This window comes from Lagopus muta, chromosome 24 (genome assembly GCF_023343835.1).
Source record: "Lagopus muta isolate bLagMut1 chromosome 24, bLagMut1 primary, whole genome shotgun sequence".
NCBI lineage: Eukaryota > Metazoa > Chordata > Aves > Galliformes > Phasianidae > Lagopus > Lagopus muta.
Window position 1 is genome coordinate 4,315,422 of NC_064456.1, and position 24,341 is coordinate 4,339,762.

Here is a 24,341-nt window from a genome sequence, read left to right on the forward strand (position 1 = left end):
GGATGCACCTTTCCTTTGTTATGTCGAAGGACTACGTGGAAGTCAGTGCTGTAACCCACTCTACTCCAGGTGATGTTGGGCAGCGGCACAACAGGAGATTTCTTGGTGTAGAACGAGGGTCTGAATCTTTTACCACCATTCTGTCCTGCAAATAATTCCTCTCAGTGACACCATCAAATCACTTTTTTTTTGCTAAAGCTGCAGCACTGCAGTGATATTTCCTCGTTCTCTGTGTCAGAATTAATGCTGGTGTGCAGGAAATGGTGAGGAGGTCACAGCAGGGCTTAGGGCACTTGTTTGGTGCCTGAGCTCTTATTAGATATGTTCATAGAGACTAATTGGACAAAAACTTTCTTCGTAAATGTGGCAGCCTGCTCTTTGATAATGATACAGTCAGCAGGCCTGAAGCTACTTCCTTGTTGTAGGCCTTTGAGATGGTGCTGTGTGTAATCTGTAATGTGTTTTGAAATAATATTTCCAGTGTATTCATGAGGAATTGCATTTAACACTTAAAACAAATGAGCAGTTCTGCTGGGAGGGGCGAGTTATCTGAGCACTGCTGTTCTCAGATCTGGGGCAAAAGAGTGGTTTGGTGATGGTGAAGAAACACAGAGGAGCCTTTAAAAGTGAGCCCACCTCTCCAGCTCACCTGGAGTCGCTCAATGTGCTCCCCAGGTATTTTTCAGGCTCAGGACAGTGCAAAGAAACTGCCAGCTGATTTCACTGGCAGTGCTGCAGGAATGCTCCAGGTGAACGCATGCGTCTGTAGTTTCTGAGTCTGCTCTTTGATCTTCAAGAAAGACAGGTTAAATGCTTTCAGTTGTCTTTTTCCCTGTTGTTTATTAAACACTTTCCTAGAGCTGTGCCTCTTTGGAATTACAGCCTGAATTCTGACTGTGGGCTGTTCTGACTGCTTGTGTTTCTGCTAAGGCCCTCTCACGGGTCCTGGTTCTAATAGAGCAGCAAGCACGGGCTCCCTGTTGTCATTTATTTACTGTTCAAAGTCCTGGAGTTTGGGTTAAAGGTTGAACTTTGGCTTTTGGTGTAAAACTAAAAGTGAACTTTTCCATCAGGTGCTTTGGCACCAAAACATTCCTTCTCCAGAAGGAGAACAGAGGCTGAGGGTGTTTTGCTGCCGCTGCATCTGGGATGAAACCCCCCCTGCCTGGCACAGCACGCCCCAACCTGCAGGCACACCACTGGGCTCAGTGGGACCCCAGCAGAGATGTGCCACAGGCTGCCCAAGGAGGCTGTGGATGCCCCGTGCCTGCAGGCACTCAAGGCCAGGCTGGATGTGGCTCTGGGCAGCCTGGGCTGTTGGTTGGTGACCTGCACACAGCAGGGGGTTGGAAGGAGATGAGCACTGTGCTCCTTTGCAACCCAGGCTGTTCTGTGTGTGCCGAGGTGAAGCTGTAGTGCTGACTGCAGCTCCCTGCGCTGTGGCTGGAGCGTGTCTGAGCCTGCACAGCTCGGTGCGTTTCACTCTTCCTACAGCAGAAACTCCTTTTGGGAAGTTATTTTCTTAAAATTCGGGCTTGTTTTATGTCATCAGCACTGAATGGATCTGCACTTGAATACCTGCTCAAGGCTTTTAGTGCAGGAGCAGTGCAGGGACTCTGGGTGGCTGGGATCAGGGTGTTTGGAAGTGTTCTTAAATGGCAACCAGCGCTGGTCATCAGCACTAAGGATTGGTGTGAGCGTAGGAGCAGAGGAGGCTTTGCACAGCACGTGTGTATGGTTGGTTTTCCAATTGTCTGTGCCCAGTAAAGAGCCATTTCTTAAAAGACATTGGATTCTTTCCAAGCTGGTATGGGAACTGTATTGTGAAAAGGAAGAGGGGATTTCATTTGTTGGCTGCTATACCAAATTAGAGGGTGAGAGGTTGCCGAGTAAAACTTGGAGCTTCTTCAATTCCCTGGGAAAGTGAATTAATTTGATTTGAAGTATCTGGTGGTGCTGGATTGAACATCCTTTGTGCAGCACACTTGGCTGCGAAGGGGTTCCTAATTTGGAAGGTTTATTTTTGTGTGCACGTTCCAATGATTTACAAGCAGTGTTTGTTTACGCTTTCATTTTTGTTGGGAAAGCTGAGTTCTGTTATTCTGCTAGGTGTGATGCTGCATTTAATGGTGGAGTGCCACATATTGATGGTTTGCATTAGGTTTAAAAAAAAAAGCCCAACATTTTATTGTTGCTGCAAGTCCTCATCTTGTTTGATCTGGCTTCTGGTGGCAAAAGTCTCCATAGGGCCCTCCTCAAGGTAGATCTCTTCTAGAGGTCCCCTCTTGTCTTCATTCTGAGAACTTGCAGCTGTAGGCTGGTTTCATCTGCTGACATATTTCTGTGCTTTGGTTGATGATACAGAGCTCTAATCTGCGTTCTGTTGATTGCAGAGAAAAGGTTGAATATTGACTTCTGACAAAATTCAAATTGTCTTAAATTGTTGTTTTTATCCCCCTGGGTTGGCTGTTGGGATGCTCAGTGTTGAATGAACCACCTGTGTTGCTCAGAAGTGGGTGTGCTTGACTGCAGGTCTCAAGGCATGTTTGAGCTGGTGATGGCCTTGTAATTGCTTTTGGTCTGACTTCAGGTGCTTCTGCTTTCTAGCAAAGATGTTAGGAACCTTCGCTCAGGAAACCTCAGATCTGTGCATGGAAGCATGTGTGAACACTTGAGATGGAGTGCTGGGGTGTTGTTCAGACCTCAGTACGGCTAGGTGAAACATTGGGGCGTAATTTGACATGAACAATCAATCATCAGAAGCTATTTGCACACAATGCATTTCCCGGTAGCAGTAGCCCCTTGGTTCCCCTGCTCCTGATATCCAGGCTGTGCTTTTTTATTTGATGAACACCTGCATTCAGGTTGTTAACAGACTTGTCTGCTTTGCTGAGATCTTCAGGCACTTTGCAAGAAGAGCTGGGGTTTGAAAAGCTCCAGCTCAGGTACGAGCAGGTCACAGGTGTTGTCCAAAGCTCTTCAGCTCCTCCCAGCTTAATGTAGCCAGGTGGTTTTTTTTGTGCTTGCTGTATTTAAAAGACTTGCTGGTACGAAATGCAGTCATCTTTCATTTGAGCCTCCAAATAGTTATGCTTCCAACATGTATGGGGTGAGGCTGTGTAGGAAGCAATTGTAAGGACGTGTGAAGCTGGGCTGCCCTGAAGCTTGCCAGCACTACCAGGACACCAGGTGCAATGTGCATCCTTCACTGCATCTGCCCTGCACCAACCAACCTTTGATCATCTGGCTGTTCCAAAGGCCGCCTGTATTGATTGCATCACGGCTCTCTGTGTGTTTGGTCTCCAGTCCTGGGAACTAATTTGGGTTCGTGCTGCTCTGGGCACCTTCTGGGGAGGTGATGGGGAAAGTCACCGAGCTTTCCTTCTCCTCTTCCTCTATCAGGTGATCGAGGAGGAAAACAAGAAGTCTCTGTTCCTGATGTACCTCAGTACTTAGCAAGTGTTTAAAGTTTTAATCCTCTAGTCTGATTAATGCTTGCAGGTGGTGGCCCGCTGAAGGGAACGCAGTGAGAAGTGTGATGCACCTGGCTTAAAAGATCATTTCAAAGAGGAGGAAGGATGGAGGTTTGAACTCCGTGGTGTTCTTACTCTGAAGCAACAGATGGACTCTGCTGTCCTCGCAGGCACAAAAGACAGCACAGAAACAGATCTAACAACTCTTCTCCACAACAGCTCAAACATTGGAGCAAAAATACTTCAAATATAGTGTTTAACTGCAGAATACACTGCAGTGGAGTTGTGCTGTGCACCTAGGGACAGGACTTGGAAAATGGAGTGCATGTGAGATGGAGCTGCAGTCAGACAAGGGTAGCAGAAGGAGTTGGGTGCAATGCAATGTTCGGCCAGCTGGACTGCTTTACATGCATGAACTTGTTCTCAGGCACTTTCTGGAGCTTAATCCCCCTTTAGTGCAGACAACTATGGATCGGTGACATGGTTTATGCTGAGGAATTAGCAGTTACAGAATCTCCTGTGCTGTGGCAGCTCATGCTGACTTTCCTCTGGGAAGAGCTGGGGCAAGCAGAGAGCAGCTTCTGCAGGGACATTCCCAAAATGTTTCACCCCAGACTGAAAGCTCCTGACTGCCTGCTTCTGGGGGTTCAGCTGCTGGGGATGGGACTTAAAACAGCACTGGCAATGATTCTGTCAGCCAGACTGCTTGCTGCTGCTAGGCAAGGTGCAGTGCTCAGCTGGGAGTGGGGACTGCGATAACGGCCAGCTTGTTGTGTTTGTATCTGAAAGCCTGATAAGGGGAAGTGACTGCTGGAGGGTTGAGAGCCCTGAGGAGGGTGTGCCTTCTCTGCGGCCTTTCTCCTCCTGCTATCTGTGCACAGTGCATAGCTGCTGATCACAACAGGTTTCTGTGGACTTCCTGGAACATCCCACTTGTGTTTTGGAACTGGCTGTTTTCAGCTGAAACAGTGAAATGTTTTTCTGTGGTTTTGTATAAGGAAAATACATAAGCTCTGAATTAGCTGGCGTTTTCTCCCCTCTAAAGCCGTGTAATTTCAGTTCAAAGCTTTCAGCTTCCCTCCTTTTGGGTAATTTAACATCTTAGTTTCTCAGCCTCGTGGTTTAATGTAGGAGAGATCAAGACTGAAGATAATGGATATACAAATTTTGGCTTTCAGAAGTGGTGTCATTGAAAGCTAATCGCTTCCAGACCTTCAAAATGTCATGGGACTTTTTCCCCCTTAATTGCCGTGTGTCATCTCTATCGAAAACCTTTGAAGCCAAGTGCAGGTAAAGGTGCCTTTCCTGGGGTGTGATGATTCTATCTCCTCTCCAGCTTTCTCTAATGCTTCAAGGTGCTTCCTACTGCAGGAGCTCTTTTGGTCAATCCAGTTCCAAAGAAGATATGAAGAAGCAGAAGGAGTGGCCTGAGGATTGCCTCACCGGGATGTGTTGCATGTCTGTTTTCAGTCTCTTCCACCTGTACTGTGTAAAGAAGATCCATCACTGAGGAGGAAGAAACGATCCATCTGTTGCATTGCTTCTCTTGCATGCTTGGTTTTTAACACAGATGCCTCGTTGGGTGCTCTGGTGCTGCCCTGCATATTGCATTTAGGCAGTGGGAGCAAGAGCTGTAAAGTTTGACAATTCGGTTATGGAAAGAGTACAGAGCCTCCTACACAGGGCCGTATGTTACTGTCATTGTGCTCTGTATCATTTAGCCTTTGTCACGTCTTTCTGGGAGATAACCCCTGAGCTGCTTTGGGCACAGCAGGCATTCTGCCACATGTGAGTGCTGAGGCCATGCAGCTGCCTGGCTTTCAATGGGGAGCTGCTCGGAGGGAGAGAAATGGAACCTGGCGTTCAGTTCATTGCAGCCATCTGCAACCGAATCCATTTGTCAAAGGTCCTTCTGCTCGACTTAATAAATGTCCTCAAGTTGCTGTCTGTGATATAAGTGCTGCGTGCGGTGTGAGATCTGAAGTTGAAGGCTAAATTGGTATTGCACTGGAAGGGTGACCTTTGTTTTTTTCCTGACGGCTCAGGAGAATCAGTGCTGGAAGAACGTCCACTTCTATGGCTGGCAAAGGGCGCCAGGAGCCATAGGAGCAAAATCTGCATGCCGTGTTTGAGGACACAGGGCTGTCTTCATCTGACTTGGGTTCATCAAAGACTTTAAAAGAAAACTTCTAGATTCCTCTAAGACTTACAGTTAAAACTTGAACTATCAAGTCGTTGCTTTCTATTGTAACTGTTACTTTGGAGTGCAATTCCTGTGTCAACAAGTGCTTCAGAGCATCAGCCGGGGCCGTTTTCCCATAGCTCGGATCCCTAAGCTGCTGGGTTGGAAATCAAACCCAAATACGATTCCCTGCGTCTGCTCTGCTTTGCTCGAGGCCGATGTGAGCGAGTCTCAGTGCCACGGTTTCTTCCTTGTCGTAATGAGGAATCGGATTCAATTAAAAGCAAAAAAATCATTTCCAATTACCCGTATATTGCTCTTCCCTTGCACCACCGTTCGGTTGTATGAAGAGTGCTCTGGTTTTTGAATTGATTTGGAAGAGTTCCTTTTATTTTTGAATTCTGCGCGGTGACCTAGTTAATTGGGAGTAATTACTGTCTAAATATATTGGTTTAACATAACAAAAGGCTGTCTGGAAGAAACATGGGAAGGGAGAGAATGGCTCGAGATAAAGCGCCTCTTCGCAAACACTTAAGAGTTGTTAAGGGACATCTCCAGCGCTATTAGCAGGGAAGGTTTTAACTTCTATTGTAATGTAGCTCCTGAGGCCTGAAACCAAACGGTGGAGCAGAAAACGGACTTGCAAAGGAACACTTTCTCCCGTTGTGTGGGTAGCTCTTCGCTGGGAACAAGGCGCTACCTGAGACTTGTGATGCCTTTGGGGAGGAAGGAGCAGGGTACCGGAGCTGGAGTGGGTTTGGTTGATGATATGAAGCTACAATTTGCTGCCTTCTCCCCCCTCTCAGTACTGAAACAGAGTTCTGCTTTGGTGGTAAGAAGGCTCGCGTTGTTGCTGTGTGATTTCTGATTGCGGGAGGCCGAGGTAAAACCCTGCCAGACCTGCTGTGTGAGCATGGCAGAGCCCTGCTGCCCTCCTGGAAGAGCCCGATTGCTTCATTTGGGAGAGCATGACACCTGGAGGGTTGTGCTGAGAAAGAGACAGAAATATGGCCATCCCTGTAATTAGGATAGATCAGTCGTGTAAATTGCACGGGCTGGGTTGGGCATGCTCATCTTACAGCTCCAAAGTAGTTTGGTTTATAATAGTAATTGATATCACATGGCAGGGAGCAAAGGGGGTAAGTGTGGTGCAAGTCACACCTGGGAGTGAAAGCAGGCTGGCATTAACGTGTAAGCAGCAGCTTTCAAATGATAACTCCTTCCTCTTTAGTTTTAACTCCTCGTTCCCCTCCCGGGAGGATCTGCAGTTGCTGTTCTGCAGTTGTATCTGGGGCACGAGGGTAAAGACCTAATAATAACAGCAAATATATATAGGCGAACTTCAGGGACTCGTCTGTGACCTCAAAGTCTCCTTAGCAGCCTTTCTTTGTAAAGCCCACAAACACTGTGCTTACAGTAGAAAGGCAGCAGCATTCAGTCCTACAAATGATACGCAGCCTGGGGAACGGGTGAGTAATCAGGCTGAGCGTTTTGCAGCTCTGACCTCTGGATGTGGCCCTCGAGCAAAGGGCTGCATTCACACTGATACCTGAGTTTTCTTGCTTGGAAAGAGCAGAAACAAAGCCAGCAGTGATAGGTTGCTTTCTTTGCTGGTTGTGTAAGCAGAGAGCATGACTAAAATGTGAGCGCTGTGTCTGCTGCGGCGGCGCGGTGCCGGACGGCCGCTCGGTGGCATCTCTCTGGGCTGCCTGTGCTGAAGAACTTGAACTTCAGTCAGATTTGCTTTGTCATCCTGACTTTGGCTCTTGTTACTTTCGATTTCTCTTTGGTTTCTGGAAGCTTCCTCTTAGTTCTCCAGCAAAAAGGCCATTGTGCATTGGAACGCACCCAAGTGTTCACCCCCAACCCAAACCCGCTGCACGCTGATATAAACAGTGGGAGCAGGGAGGTGGCTTTGTGATATGTGATCACAGAAGGGTGGCAAATCTGTTTTTCAGCATGTACTCTTCTTGAGTTAACAGCTAGCTGTATGCTGCGGAGGACTGGAGTTGTTCCCCAATGGCAAAGCAAGCAGTGAAATATGACACAGGGAGGGGAAGAAAGTTGGCAGAGAGCCTGTGTGCACAAATAGCCCACTACCTTTGAAGCATATTTACAGCCAAGCAAACAAAACGTGGTGCAGGCTGCCTTACAACGGATTACAGCAGCAACCTTCCCCTTGGAACTTTTATTTTTCTCTCTCTTAATGTCAAGAAAATATCATTTCTACTGATTCCAGCACTGTAGCGTGCAGTGTGGTATGTCTGGCTGGATTAGGAAGAGGAAGAGCTGTATTGCTGGCTGTTATCCTTCTTGCAATACCTTTTGCATTGGATTGCTGTAATGCAGGAAGAAATCAAAGTGAAAACTGAACTCTAGGCTGTGGTGTTAGCTGGTTGAGTGAACAGGAGTCTCCTGGCACAGCCCTTCTGCAAGTTATGTAAATCTGGTGTGGTGTATCAGCAACAGGCGGTCAGTGATGTAAAACAGAGCGTTTGTCTCTATTTATTGGCTAATGTGGCACGCAGCCTTCCTGCAGCATTGGACTGAGCTGTCTGTTTAAATATAGCCCTGACACTCCTAAGTAGAAAATGCCTCAGGCTGAATAATGACTGCTGGTCCGAAATGCGGAGTTGTGAATGTGGAAGTCTTACAACAGGGTGCCTCTGGGTTCCCGTGTGAGCAGCAGTCAGCCATGCTTCTCTCCCATGCGCTTCTGATTTTACTCCATGTCTCCCTATGACTTTTTTTGCCTTGAACACTGTAGGAATTGAACAGGAGTTCCTTTGCTCACCGTTTCAAGGCTCTTTCCAGCTGGCAGGCTGTCCAAAAAGCCCTGTGTTTGCTTTTTCTCAGGGTCACGCTGCAAATGTTTTTCTTGTTTTCGCCTTGGCTTTCTGGCTTTGGTTTAGACACATGACACTCCACCAAACAATACTAACCCACAATAAATCGCCATTCCCATCTACTGCAGCTTCTCTGATGTGTCTTTTGTTTTAGGTGGTGATTCCTGGTTCTGGAAGGCTTTCTTGTCTCGCTTTAAAAAAAAAAAAAGCAAACACAACAGAGTAGCTCTGTAATTACGAATAAAAAAGCAATTGCTTTGCCCATCGCTTCTGGAGAGATTTCACTCATCTCCATTCTCCCAGCACTTACAACATGTAAAGTAGGGCCACAACCTCCCAGACATGCGTAAACAGAGGAATTACATGCCTTGCCAAGACACTTACATAATGGCACAGTAGTATATCGTGGAATGGCAGCTGAGACCCATGGATCCTCTTCCTGTTTGACTGTTCCTCTTTTCAGATTAATTACCGTTTGAGTTTCTGCTACACCGTGACCATGAATCAATAGCATCTGTGGCTTTCTGAATGTCTGTAATGCATCACAGACTTCCGCTGTCATTTGTTTTTATTCAGGAAGAATGCTGGTGTCAATGGTTTGTAAGTTCCTTTGAGCCATGACTGTCCAGAGACACCTAATGATTAATAAATAGCTCTTATGACCGTATGTTTCAAAAGCAGCAAAGCTTTGGTTATTTTCCGTAGCTGCTGACTCTCTTTAGCCTTCAGAATTATCAGTGTGTTCATTCTGTGGTCTTTTGGACCTTTCACACCAAAATAAAACAGAATTTGAGTTGTCTTGAAATTAGCCCAGGAAACAAGGCCAGTAAGGAAGCGGCTCTGCTTACATGTGGTGCACAACATTTAACCTCACTGTCCTTTCAGCTTATTGTCAGGTCTCAAGAGAGAGCTAATGGCTCAAGGCCTTACAGACTCTTAAGTTCCAGGTTTTACAAAGAAAATGAGAATCAGGCTAGAAATGTTGCCCTGTGGGAGCGTCCATGGAAAGTAAAATGCTGTGTGTTGGATTTGGATAGCTTGGAAAATCCATGTGTGATAGTGATGGAAGCTTTAGGAAAGTGCAAGCAGCAGAGCTGATATAATCTGGATAATATCTATCCTTAATTGTCAGACCCCGACCCTCCTGTGCTTAAGATTCTAAGCTGCTTTTTGCTTTCCAGGAATCTACAAGCAGCCATTGGAGCCTATTATGATTTTGAGAGTCCAAACATCAACGTACCCTCCATGTCCTTTGTTGAAGATGTCACCATAGGTGAAGGAGAGTCCATCCCTCCTGACACCCAGTTTACAAAAACATGGAGGATACAAAACACAGGTAAGTCTATGTGACTCAAGCAAAGCCCATATAAAGTGTATTATGTGATAGGGTGGCAGATCTAATGGAGGAGATGTTGCTTAAGGCAGAACGTTCACGTGCACCTACCTTGGAATGAAGCCACGCTGCTGCTGAAGGAGGTCGCCTGCTGGCCTGCCTGCATTCCCCTTCCTACGTCAGCACTTCAGGTTTTGTGGCTGGATGTGGAGCTCTTCTTCCTCCTGTCCTCACAGAAACAAAAGCTCTAGGAAACTTTTGGAGGAAGAGGCATATAAATAGAAAATGAAGTGCTTCTCTTGTTTTGCTTTTTGTAATGGAAGTTAAATCTGAAAATAGGTTGAGAATCCTAAAGTAGCCTTATGTCCACTTGACAAATTCATTTGACACCTTCGAGTCAGTGAAGAGAGAGATCCCTGTAAACCTTGAAGCCTTTCAGCTCTGGCCTGTGTACGTTACCACTACGTTTCATTACTCTGTTTTCTGATTGCCTGCCATGTGGTGGTTGGGCTCTCAGTATTAACCTTCTCTGTGGATGCAGAGATGCCACAATCTGAGAGGAGGCAGCTGTGTGGCAGGCACCCTTGACTTTTTAATACACCTTTGGCAGAATGGCTTTTTCATGCTTTAGGAGAATGCAGAGATGGAGAGAGCACGTTCCAGAATGAAATAAATCAAAGCAGTGGCTGCAGTCTGGAAGTGAGACTAGGCAAAACTGCTTAATCTTTAGGGATGTAGTCAGAGATCTGAGGATGCAGAGGGGAACACCTCATCTTTGGCTGCTGCAATGACAGGATGTTGCATGAATGTTTAACCTGTGTGTCTGAATGTAATTGAGCTGCTTGCACTTCTGTGAAGGAGAATGATAGCATGACAAGGTGTGATACCATGAATCATCATGAGTAACATACAGCTGTGCAAGTGTCTTGACTTGAAAATGGCTGCAGTACTCATGCTGTATGGATTTGTGCTAAATACCAAAGTGCAGCAAAGACTAAAACCCCATTAAAAATCTAAGTATTTAATCAGGATATTGGAGGTGAGCAGTGTGCATGTAAGAACACTGATTTATAAGCACCATATTCTAGAGAAAGGATTTAATTATTTCAATTTTTTTCTGCCTTTTTTGACTTAGTAAAATAGAAAGGTAACAGAACTTCCTTGGACTCCTGTAATGTGCAAAATTGACTGGAAAACTTTTATAACTGTCTTGAACAAGTCTTAAAATGTAGTAAGCTTGACAGATCTTGTTTCTCCACTATTAGTATCTTAAACTGTATGGGTTATGACTGCACCCCCTACATAGCTCCTTTCAGACTCCTCCTCCTCTTGTTCTTCTGATGTATTCTTTCCTGAATGCAAATTCAGCCTTAATTTAACATCCTTGTTCAAGCTATTTTTCACTGTTTGCTGTGTTTGACCTTCTGAAATCCATGGGCCTGCTGAAATGAGGAAAAGAAGTTCATCTGGACTCACGAGCTCCTGGCAAGGCCAAAATTTGTTTTGGCTTCTGTGTGGGTTAAAGCCCAACTTGTTAAAAGTACATCTGTGCTTGAATACTGGTGCTGGAGGCCAAATCTTGTTAAAACCACGCTGTTGAGGCATGTTTTAGCTAAATGCACCTCCACATACTGTGTTGTGACTACAGTTTAAGCAGAACCAGGGCATATTAAAACCATTTTGAGGTTTAATTAAGATATAATATCAAAAGACTATGGTGTTTCTAGATAATATCTGCTTGTTAGGCAGATAACTGAAGTAAAGCCAAGGTTTTTAACAGCTCTACAGGAGCCCTTGATTAAATGATTTCAGTCCTAGAACAAGAAATACCTGAGGCATGTGTCACCCAAGCACTCGGTGTCTGACGAGTATGACAAGCACAGCTCTGGGAGGCTGTCAGTTTTAGGCACGCAAGCAGTAAGCCAAGTTCAGTCAGGTTTTTATGTTACTAAAAACTAATACCCTGCTCTGATATCTTCCAGGATGGTGCTTGGCATGTCTGCTCAAAGACCAGGCCGTATAATAGAAGCAATGCTAAAAGACAAGCAGAATTTAAGTTGTATTTCTTCTTCCCACTCTGCCCCCAGCTGCTGCTGGCTCTGCATGCAGGACAGTTACTGCAATTCATCATCTCCTGACAGATGAGTGTACTGAAATAGAATGGCATAATCATCTTCATCAGTGACCTGGATGGGGGGTTAGAGTCCACCCTCAGCAAGTTTGCTGATGATCCAGAGTTGGGAGGAGTGGCTGGCACACGGGAAGGCTGTGCTGCCATTCAGTGAGACCTGGATGGACTGGAGAGCAGGGCAGGGAGGAACCTGATGAGGATCCACAAGAACAAATGTAGAGTCTTGTGCACCTGGGGAGAAATAACTGCATGCATCAGTACAGGGCAGGGACTGCCCTGCTGGGGAGGAGCAGTGAGCCCACAGTGTGCTCTTGTGGCCAAGAAGGCCAACGATGTCCTGGGCTGCACTGTACAGAGCATGGCCAGCAGGTCAAAGGAGGTGATCCTCCCCCTCTGCTGTGCCCTGCTGGGGTCACATATGGAGCGCTGTGTCTAGTTCTGGGCTCCCCAGTTCTAAAAAAGAGAGATCTCCTAGGAAGAGCCCAGTGGAGGGGACAAAGATGTGCAAAGGGTGTGGACTATGTCCTGTATGAGGAAGGGCTGTGATCCTGCGGACTGTTCCTTCTAGAGGAGACAAGGCTGAGGGGGGATCTCATCACTATTTCTAAACACCTAAAGTGCAGGAGCCAGGTTGGTGGATGTGGGCTCTTAGTGGTGAGCAGCAGTGGAACTTCAGCTTGATGCCCCTTGTTCTATATGATGCAAGGAAGAACTTCTGTGCTGACAGAGCGCTTGTGGAGTCTGCTGTATGACCTGCTGTAGAGAACCTGCTTTAGCAGGGAGCTTGGCCTTGATCTCTGGAGGCCCTTCCCAGCCTCCTACAATTCTATGATTGATTCCTTTTGATTCCTTTTATGGGGCTTATTAATTGCAGCATTCTAGGCATCTTTGATCCTGAACTGATAAAAGTTGCACAGTTTAAACCCTATTGCTGGGCTGCTAACCTTGTCAGAGGAGGCTTCATACTTGACTCCCCCATGCCTTAGTCTGAGATCAGCTAATCACTCAGCTTTTCTCTTTCAGTTACCTCCCTGTCTCTGCAGTGTTTCCAATTGTAGCAGTGTGTTCTCCACTCCGAATATCCAGTGTTATTAGCTCACATCTTTCTTTCCTTGCTAGATGGAGAGTTCCATAAATAAGGATTCTACTTAGAAGCTATTCCTTGCCATGTTTTCACTGAAGCATCCACAGGGATTAAATTAGCAGACAAGCTGTTTTGCATCCTTTGCAGGATGCTCTTGGAGGTCACCTGAGGTCAGATCAGCATCCACCAGTCTGGCCTCAGAATAGACTTTGAGTGGTTCCAAGCGTCTTGGTGGTTCCTTCAATTAACTGCTTCCTACAACCTTAGCCAAGCAGAAGGTGTTCTGAAAGTCTTTGGCCTGCCACAGATCGGAGAAGAAGCAAAAGAAAATTCTGCTAAGCTTTGTTTGTTTGTTTGTTTGCTTCAGTTCTTGTTATCTTTGGAGGAAATGGCTGTGTTTGCATGCAGTAACTGCTTTCTGAATCTCTCCAGATTGCCAGCTCACACTGTCACTCCCAGTATCTCCAGTCTAAACACTGTTCTCCACAAGTAAATCATATGCTCGCAATCATTTCCACCATTTTGCAAGGCTGAGAGAAGAGTTGGTGCAGGAAGGGGTGCAAATCCTTTTAAAAAACAGTACTAGCTCTTTAATTGTAATTCAGAGTGTGAGTTTCTCTGGAGACTAACAGGCTGAAAAAGGAGTGAATGCCTGAAAGAAAAGCTTCCAGCACTTTGAGATAATAGCATACGTTTTGATGTTGGAAACCTCAGGAGCTACATGTAGGGAGGCAGAAATGAGGAAAAGAAAAATGTCTCACCTCTTTGTCTGTAATATGAAGTGAATGTCAGCTGTGTTGATTTTCTTTCTTTCTTTTGCAGCTGTTGCACTGTGACTTTGAGGATTTTCCTGAATAATGAAGAGCTAGAGATTATTTCTATAGGAATGTGATTTTGCCTGCTGGTCGCAAAGTGGACCAGTTAAACCTTATCTGAAAACTGTTTTCTTCTGTATCTGCTGCTGGCTGTGATACATAAATCTTGGTATTCCTTTAACTGTTCAGCAATTGCACAGCTGTATTAATAAGTGTTTCACCCAGCCTCATAAAAACGCACACAACGCCTTTTCCTGGTGCACTGTTGCTAATTTATTTTCATTTTTTTGCTCTGCTTAATCCCAGGGACAGAGGTCTGGCCTCCAGGAGTTTGTCTGAAGTACGTTGGGGGAGACCAGTTTGGCCACGTAAACATGGTCATGGTCAGGTCCCTGGAGCCCCAGGAGATTGCAGATGTCAGCGTTCAGATGTGCAGCCCCAGCACAGCAGGAATGTATCAGGGACAGTGGCGAATGTGCACTGCCACAGGACTGTATTATGGAGGTGAGTGGGGCCTTTCCTGGCACTTCTTTGTGATATTCCCATCATAAAAGGTGCTGCTGTTCCCCTGCAGACGCTCCCCTGATAACAAAGTGATAATCTACCCATGATCTTTGTGTGATTGATTGTAAATGCTGTTGATGTGACACTGTGCTGTGCAAAGATATGAAAACCAAAGTAGCAGTTGTGTTCTGACCTTGGTTTCCATATTGAGAATGTTGTGCTCTGCTGGTCTGGTGGGCAGTGCTGCAGTCAGGTCTGAAAGACAGAAAGCTTGCCTTCAGTGAGCTTTGACTAAAAGCAGAAAGGTAGGGAGGTCTGCCAGCTCTGAGACTAAAATAGAAAGCAGAGAAAGCATCAAGTGAGCTGCCTTGTTGTCTTGGTCAGCACAGAGCTGTTTTCTAAACACTGGCACAAATTGCAGATGACACAAAGCTCTTAAAAACAAAGGAACTGGTACAGTTCTCCTGGAGTCTCTTATCCTGTCAGAATTCTTTCAAGTTTTTCAGTGCTGATCATCACAAACTACATACAAACATAACATCTAAATGGCATAAACCCAATCTGACAAGTTTAGGAGAAGTTTTAATAGATAAACTTGGTAAACATCTACTGTGAACTAGTTTTCTGTGTTTAAAAATCACTTCTTGATAATTCTGTGCAATGCCTTGGGCTGAGGCACTAGCATCTTCATTCATTTGGAGTCTTGCAGTCATTTTTAGCCAGCTGTAGTTTATACTGAGAACAGCTTTGTGTCTGTTTTGGCAGTTGGGAGTGTCCCAAGTACATGGCTTCTGAGTGAGAGATGTTAGTGCTGGGAGTCAAAAATAACTCCTTGCTCCATTTCTTTGGCAGAATTGTCAGCAGGAGTAAGGCTCTGCTGTGTTGCCAGTGGATGTAACTTGTCCTTGAAAGGTGTGCATAAATTAGGTTGGAAGGTAGAAAGGCCTGTTCAACTTGCATTGCCTGCCACCAGCCTGTGTGTTTATTAATCCAAGGCTTTCCTACATGCCAACAAACAAACAGCTTAAGATCTCACTAAATTTCCTCAAATTCCACACTTTGAAAGAAAACCGCCTGCTAATTAAAACCTTGTTGGCAAGTAAGCTTAGAATCAGGGCTGCCTTTGCTTGGTGCTTATTTCCTGAGCTCAGATCCAGCAGGAAGGCGAGACCCAGGGCTGCTGTGCCTGCTGTGCCTGCTGGCTGGGTGTTGGTCAGGCCTGCACCAGAAGTGCTGTGTGGGGTTTGGGTGCCGGCAGCGTGCTGTGCTCCTTGAGCAGCTTGTGTAGGGCGGGATCTCACCGTCATTAATTGGGTTACAAACTGCAGGCTAACGAGCCGCCTTGCACGTGGTGAGTGACTGCAAGGAGAGTTTCAGTGCATCGGAGCTGTCTGTGGAGGTGGTGGTGGTAAAACTGCACAGCAGGAGCTGCTGCCTCCCTCCCTTCCCCACACCGTTGGTCGCAGCACAGAAGAGCCCCTTGCAGGCTGGCACTGTGGGAAAGCTGGAACCGGAATGATGTCACTTGAGGTCCTGTAATTAGATCAGCTGAGATTAGGTATTGCTGCTGTTGTTAATTTTCTAGCTCCGTGCAGCAAAGCAGAACTGGAGCACGTTTAATGGAGAGGTGGGGGGGGGGGGAAAAAGCAGTAGAACTGAATTTGGATATGTACCAAGAAATGGGTTTATGTGAATATGCCCTAGTGTTTGCATGGAGTACAAGGTGAATTAGTAAGAAGAAAAACAATCTTATCTGTGTATGAAAGACACACGTTATGTAAGAACTGATGGGCATTCTTATTCTAACCAATAGTTTGCAAACTTGTGTAATAGTTTACCAGTCTAGATAGGTGTCCACCTGCTGGAGACATGTTGGAACTAGAATAGAGATAAATTAATGTGAACTGCAGTAGATCTATTTATTTTCCAAACAACCCTTCTTGGTGTGTATGGCTTTTAAGAGCCAAACTTTTTAATGCTAAACAAAAAAAATTACCTTTTCTTTACCATCAGAGCAGATTGGCAGTGGTTCTGTCTGGTTCTTGTTTCAGTCCTGCTGTGTAATCTTGGTTAAAGTCACTTACAGTTTTCTTCTTTCAGTGCATCCTGTTGGTGGAGTGAAGTATGGAGTTTCAGGCTGTCATGTCAGCTTGGTTTTTTCTATGTCCCGACCTGATTCTTTAAGTTCAGTAAAACTGCCTTGGGTTTCTTGAAAGTTTACTCTCCCTTAGTGCCTAGCCACTGCTTCTGATGCTCTGTGTTAAAAGCAATCCATCTTTTTTCCTATTATAAGGAGTGAATTCGTGTCCTGCTTTTTTTCTCCTTCTCTCCCCATCTCCATAATCTCCACCCAGTTATGACCCAGGTCTTTCCTTTTCCTCAGATGTCATCTGGGTGATCCTCAGTGTGGAAGTGGGAGGACTTCTAGGAGTAACACAGCAGCTGTCATCCTTTGAAACGGAGTTCAACACGCAACCGCACCGCAAGGTAGAAGGAAACTTTAACCCGTTCGCCTCTCCACAGAAGAACAGGCAACCAGATGAAAACAACCTAAAAGACCCTGGGGGTTCTGAGCTAGGCACAATCAGCAAAAACACGTGGGGGCCTGCTCCTGACCAAATTGAACAAGATCAGAATGGACTGTCACAAAACTCTGTAAATCTCTCCCCCAGCAGTCACTCGAACAACTTGTCGGTAGTGACATACAGTAAGGTAGGTGCCCTGGGAGAACAGGAGAATGGGTAGGTGATGAGACTGTGCTGTATGTAATAGTTCTTCATTACAAACTGCAAAGCCCTTCCCTTCTGCTTCTGCCAGACCTGCTAAGGAAGGTTTTGAATTTGACTGTCCGACTCTGCCAACTCCTCATGTTATATTAAAATACTTTTGCCTCTAATAGACTCTACCAGATCCACCTTTTCTTTTTGTTTTTGCTTCGAGTCCTTCTTAAAGTTTATATAATCTTGTCTGGGTGCTGTAACTATCAGTGGCTGGAGCCTATTCCAGCTGCATGTGCAAATAAGTCAAAATATCTCTCAAGATGTGTTCCTGAGTTTTACACAATTAAAAAGAGAAAAAATAACCACACCTCCAAAACTTGAGATTAACCAGATGACTTCTGTTGTTTGTTTTGTTTTGTTTTAAACTGGTGTGGAGAGACTGCAGAGCTCAGTGCTCTGGTCCCAGAAGCTATTGGTCAGGAGCAGTCAGAGGACTATTGCTGTGTCCTTGTCTTGTTTATAATTGTAGGTGACTTTTAAATTATCTTTACTTTAAACCTCTCTCAAAAGCTTGCTTGGTGGATGCTATAAGAGTCTGAGTGATATTTTGACTTTTTATTTGCTTGTGTGTGAAAAATGAATTGCAGGATTATTTACAATTCAGAATCCACCTGTTAATGCAGCCAGTATGTGTAGGTGTGTACTGTCTTATGTCAAACTAGTTTGATTTTAAAATCCTTCAAAAATGCTTTACTGTACTTAAAGCAGGCTGTGTAGGACAATAACACTTGGTTGCTGAATGACTTAATAAAGCCCTAATGTTAGTTCACCTACAGCACTTTAGTTCCTAACTGGATGAACTCCCTGTCCTCTACCAGTGGATCATACTTTAGTGTCCTACTTTGCACCAGGGCTATGCATTTTTTTAACTGGTGGCATGCATGAGGATAACTATTTGTCAGGCTACAAATCCTCCTCCTTGTGTTTTGCACCCCGAAGATCAGTTTTTAATAAGCTCTGTTGGCTTCTGCTTCAGGATTTTCACTCACTAGAGCTGAAATGGATGGCTTTGAAAATAAGTGCAAATGAAGTCTTTCACCTGTCAGCTTAAATAGAACCTGGGTTAACAGTGACTGGAGGTCACTGCTGTTGAAGAGCTGCTGGATGGCACTGAAAACTTTCCTAGCAGGGTTTGCTGGATGGATGGGCTGTTGTCTGCCTTAGCAGAGGCATCCATAAGTTTCTTTGCATGAACTTCACCTCAGGAGCCTTGGGTGGAGGGTGCTGCCCTGCTGTTGCTGGTTGTACACATCGCAGCAAAGTTTGGTGGGGAAGGGATGGAGATGAGAGTTCTGAGTTCCAGCTTTGAAATGCTGGAATTGCCTCAACCTTTCACAACTTAAATACGAGGTTAGGTTTAGATGGGTGAACTCCTTTCTGTTTTGATGTCAGCTTTAGACCGCAGGTAACTTTTCTTTATTAATCCTTTTCCCCCCTTGCCTGTACTCTCAGTGCAGGACTTGGCAATTGCTTTGTAGTTGATTTGCACTTGCAGGTGGATAGATTTGGAACTGCTAAGAGATGCACTTCAGAGAAAGCTCCTGCACAGAAATCCTGGAAGTGGGGTTTTGGCAGTAATGTGGCCTTTGATATATTTTTTTTCTCTAGGTCTCTCCCTATGGAAAACTCCTTGCCCTTCCTACTGAAATTAAGGTGATGTGAGTGCCAGCAGGTTGGGTGTATCAACAGGCTCTCGTGGCTGAGGAGTAGTAGAATATTTTGACTTTTCTAAGAGTAAGGAACGTGCCTATTGGAGATGCAGAGGACTTGGCATGTGCCAGTTATCTGCAGAGAAGGGGAGCCAGGGAAGAGACTGAGGCACTACAGAGATGCTCTCGCTAAATTTAAGAGAACTGGTCTAGCTAGTAACCCAAAGTTCATGAGCATTGCTCTGATGGGATGAGTCACTATAACCTAACCCCAGACACAGGCTAGGCGGCCTTCCTTCTCTTCTTGTTCCTCCTTATCCTCACAGCATGTGGGTGGTTTTGGGGTAGATGTGAGGTAAGTCTTGTTTCTTGTTTACTTTTAGAAGGGATGACTTCTGGAAAGAGGATGGGCTGTGCAAGAGGTTCATCTATTTTTTTTTTTTTTTTTTTTTTTTTATTGAGGTCTTTTGTCTCTCAGTGTTTTCTGTTTGTGACCTACAACAAGTTAGCTTTTGTTTTGGAAGCAATTATTGAAGGTAGGTGTGAAGATGAGTTTTGTTCCAGCTGTGCCCTTTCCGTCCAGGGCAAGAAGCATTATGCCCCAGATTTCATACCCACCTTGGTGCAGTGCCTGTGGTGCAGCACAACTCTGTAGTGAACGGATCTCAGTAGCTTTGACATCCTAGATATTTGGTCTCATCTTAGGCTGTCTGGTGAACACGTTTGCCTTCCTGGTTTAGGTCTTGCACTGTTGTGTGCCTCCTTTTCTCCCAGAAAGATTTGGAGCTTTCGGGAAGATTTTTTTTTTTCCTAAAAAGGAGTAATGTGTGAGCAGCTGAGGCTCACCTTAAGTGGATAAGGGCTTGGTGAGGTGGTGTTAGAAGTATTAAACCACCTGATCAGCAGCTATCTCTGGGTAAAAGCTCTGTCTCATGGCCTGCTTCAGCTGGTCCACTTCCCCCTCCTCCCTGGACCTGGACTGCTGATTGAATGGGAGAAGGAGAACTGTGGCATTTGGAGCCACTGTCCTGTGACAGCATAATGATGTGAGAGGCTTGATTTCAAGATCTGGAAGCAAAGATTACTGTGGGTTGGCAGTCTAGATACTTGGATATAGGATACCTGAATCTTATTTAACTTGGGCAGAACCTCTAATATCTTTATTTCCTTTCACACCCCCAGATAGTGGATTGAACTCCTGATCACGTTTAGCACGGCATCTGGTGAGATGCAGTAAAGGAGGAGGTTAAGGTTCAGTTTAGGCCTGCGTCTTGTATTTAAAAGGGTTATAAGCCCTCCATATTTCTCAGATTGCTGTGAAGGCTTCCCCTCTGCAGAGGAATTGTGAAGGATCCCAGCCACACAGCTGCATGAGACCATGAAATCCTGGAGATGAGACGAGCTGCTCCTGGTGGCTGCAGTTGTAAAACATGCTGGAAGTTGCCAGACCTTGTCTGCATTGCTTCTCGCTCTGGTGCAGCTGAGCAGGTGTGACTTGTCCTCTAAAATTCCCCAGTGGAGCCAGGATCTCTGTGATGCTGATGTGCCATCTGCTGCTGAATGAGGCTGGTGTTTGAATGTTCCACATGTGGAAACAGTCAGAGAGCTTCTGTCCAGCAGCACAAAGCACACGGCATGGATGCTGTGCTCAGTGAAACAAACCTTCCTAGGGAGACAAAAGACTGTTCTGTAGGCAGATAAGATGAAACCTGTGACACAGTTGAAAGAAACTGAGTGTGGTCTTTATTCCTGCTGTACTGTATGCCTTCCCTGGGTCCATCTTGCTCACCTTCTGAAATAAACTGCTGGAAGGTAGATCAGGGTCTGCGTTCAGGGCATTGCTTGAAGCATGTTGTTACTATCTATTCCCAGTGGAGTTTTTTTGCATGTTCTGAGAATCAAACGTGCTTTAAGTGCAGGATAGGATGCTTATCTCAGGGCAGGGATGAGCTGTATTGGAATCCAGATATACCCATGCATGGGTATTTTATTCTCCTCTTTGGCATCGCTTTCTCTCTGTATTCTCAAGAGAGATGAGGCTAATATAGTTTCCTTCTATTTACTTGCTCCTGTCTCATAGCAACACTGTGGAGGTCACTGCTGCTCTCTTGTGACAGTCTTTTACATTAAAAGCACAAGATGCAGTCTTCTAGAGCCTGGGAGTTAAATTCCTTAATGAAGAAAAGAAATGTACAGATTAAATGTCTAAATGGAGATTTGAAGCGGATAGCCATATACTGACACTCGTATTGTATTTGTCACTTATATGATAGAAGTCTATAAATCTGTTGCTGAGTTTAGTTGCCTGACTGTGTGAATTGAGGTATTGCTGCTTTCCTTGTAGTGCAGAAAATTGCATATGGAAGTTCAGAGCTGCAAAGATTCGCCCACACAAAACAAGTTGCATTGTCACTGCTATTGCAAAAGGCATTCTACCAGTTGTGTGATGCTAATCTGTGCTGTTCCTTGCTCATGCTGTTCTTAAAAGGTGATGTAATACAAGGATATGTGGAGTTCAGAGTGCCACCTTATTTCCCTTGCTGTATTTATGCTCCCCGTCATCGTTCTGTGTGCAGCTGAACTCTGATCTGTGCTAAATTGCAGTTTTATATACCTAGGGGAAACCAAACCTCCCTCTGTCCTGACAGCCTTCTCACTGACTTCCCTTCTCCAAGTCTAAAAGCTGCTGCTGCTCCTGGAAGTATCTTCTGCCAAACCAGGGCACTAATGGGCATGTTTCTGGAGTACCTCTGTCACCTTCAGATAGTTTCCAGTGGGAAAAAAAAGCCCTGTTTGGGTACCAAACTATATTTGTAGGTAAGGAAGATGCCTCAGAAATGTGCTTACTTCCGTGTAGACAAGAAGCTCCTTCTGTTCTGGTGTCTGGGCTTTAAATTGGACTGTTTAACACATGGCTAAATTGATTCAGAGCAAAGAGGGGAGAATATTGGACTTGGAACTACTGGAGCTAGTCCTTGACAGCCACACTGCTGCACAGCACATGCAGGTTAAATTGGGGTTGCATGAGCCTGGTTTGTTTATCTGGTGAAAGACTAACATGTTTGGGTGCTGCATGTTAGCTCATCCATGAAGACAAACAGTCCGTGTGCTTTTGGCCTGTGGGAAATGTGGTACAGTGCAGTTTTAGCTTCTCTGTGCTCCATTGCAGGCCACCAGTTCCCTGCTTTTTATCTCTGCGGACTAAAAGCACGCCGTTGATTAAGTTACAGGAGCAAGGTTGTTGCATGGTAACTTAATCGTGTAGCTGAGCCCTCGTTCCTTCGTCAGCTCTGTACATCTCCACTGGCCTGTAGTGCTTGGCAGCTTGCATCAAACTCCTGTCTCTCTTCAGTGTACCTCGTCTTGAGCTTGCCTCAGTTACAAAGGTGAAATAAAGATAGCTATTTGAAAGCCTGTGTTGTGATGGTTTATGAAAGATTAACTTAATCTTGGTTTCATTTCAGTGCTAACTAAAGAGGCTCTGCTTTTTCACAAGTCTGTTTGAAAAGGGAGTTGAGTGATTCTCCCATTTATTTCCTCACATCCAGGTGCTGTGGGTGTGAATGTGGAGGCTTTGCTGTGCTTGTCTGGCCTGCCTTCTAGCACGAGACCATAGCATTTACTGAGCATAGCATTTCACTGTCCCAATCTCGATTCCCTTTTAGACAATGAAGTCAAATGATTACTTAAGACAATTTTAATGTGCAGTGTTTGCTTGAAAAAAACAGGGTCCTCTGTGCTCGTGTTTGTCTTAATAGCCAGAATGCTTTCACCAGCAAGTTAGCAGTTACTTCTGTGGAAGACACTGGAAGAACTGAAAGTAAATTTGCAAAGCTGCAGCTGAGCTTTTCATAAAGACAGCCATTTCATTGTGAGAATAGAAGGGAGTTCACCAAAAATAGGGTGAGACACTCAGCTAAAATAACTTGGGAAAACTGCGTTGGCATGCAGAATTATTTTTGCATGTTTATGGTGTGAAATCTTGCATACAAGGGATAATTATTCTTGGAAGCGCCCTGTAGTGGAGGTTGGTGTTTGCTTTGCAGCATAACTGCAGGCTTTATGTATGAGGATGCTGTTATCACTGTTCATTGAATAAATGTAAGAGGAACAGAGGTCTGCAAAGAGCTTGCACCTTGCTGAGGAAGAGCAAAGTGTTCTTCCTGCACAGAAGGTTTCTTGCTGGAGGAAATCACAGGCAGGATATGCTCCTAAAAACACCTGAATACAATTACTTAGATTGCTGCTCCTTTCCTGACACGTTGCTGTCTGTTCCCACCCAAGTCCCCGGGCTTTAACAAGAACACAAAAGCACAGAGCTTAACGAGCTGCTTTAGGATGCAGAAATGTGCTTTTAGAATCATTTGGATTTTCTTTTTTTTTTTTCCCCCCCACTGGAAATATTCAGAAGAATTTGAACGAATGCTTCCCGCCATCAGTGCTAAGTTAAAACAGATTATTTCCTTCCATGCAGGAGGGCTGTTAGGTCTGATGCCAAACCAAGTCGACACTGCCTTTAAGAAACAAGTCTTTTAACTCTTTGTAACTTCTGATATGTCCTAATAAATCTCATAGGTAAGTGAAGCTCCACCAAGAGCTCCTCACATGCACTGTTGCGTTATGGTGGTCCCGTGACCAATGACTTTGGGCTCTTTGTGTTGAAATTCACTGCATGCAGAGAAGTTCCCCTCAGTCGGGTCCTGAGGCTGCCCTTAGCACTGCTGCAACAGGGAGAGGAGCTCAGCTGGAGATGTCAGCCTGTGGAGTGCAGGGTGGCAGGCAGCACCAAGCCTTGTGTGCTCAGTAATCTAACCATAAAGATGAGCAGACCCCTGCTTTTAGTTAACATGCTGTTAGCGTGGTAGTTTAGCTTTAAAGTACGTGCTGTGTGATCTAGTGTTTGGAATTCCAGAGGCTTTCCCTGAAAACAAGGTTAATATCTGCTGTGCTGGGGCTGCCTCTGCCCACAGAAAGGCTGGTGAACTCTTCCCGTGTCTGACTGAAGCAGAGCAGCCTGTGCTGTGTGCTGATTAACTGTGGTAATTCTTCTGTGCCGTGAGGCAAGGAGTGAAAATGAGCAAAAAGAAAGGTTCTGCCCGTGCTGAATGTCAGTGATGGGCTGTGCTGTGCAGCAGGCAGCACCCAGCAGAGGGAGCAGGCAGCACTGAGAGAGCTGTGGGCTGGGGGAGCTTGTAGGATTGCAGTCACTGCCTGCAATCGAAATGCTGTGCAGGCAGCTGCAAGGTGAAGCAAATCCTGGCAAATGTCTGTACAGGTAGTGAGCAAATCCTGCCTTCTGTCTGCAGGTACAGAGCTGAATCCCTTCGAAATGAGGCTGATGATGATTGGTGTTTTTAATGCTGTTTTCATTCCCTGCCCTTCGATTTATTGCACAGGTCTGTGTGCCTGCTCACGTTGTTTTAGTGCAGGTTCCCTTCTGCTCTTCCTCCTGTTGATAGCAGCGATGGTATTTCTGTACTGCTAGTGGGAGCTCCTGCTGTCAGAGGCGAGCTGTTGTGGAGTCTGCTGGGTGTTATCTCTTGG

General features: G+C 45.4%; 1 protein-coding gene across 1 annotated transcript in view; it reads left to right on the forward strand.

The window, feature by feature from the left end:
- ILRUN (inflammation and lipid regulator with UBA-like and NBR1-like domains) overlaps positions 1 to 24,341 on the forward strand; it is a 28,247-nt gene that overhangs the window by 2,136 nt on the left and 1,770 nt on the right. Inside the window, exons 2-4 of the mRNA XM_048925713.1 lie at positions 9,683 to 9,837; positions 14,171 to 14,368; positions 16,752 to 17,080. Coding sequence (XP_048781670.1) covers positions 9,683 to 9,837; positions 14,171 to 14,368; positions 16,752 to 17,080 — 682 coding nt within the window. The remainder of the gene's footprint in view (positions 1 to 9,682; positions 9,838 to 14,170; positions 14,369 to 16,751; positions 17,081 to 24,341) is intronic.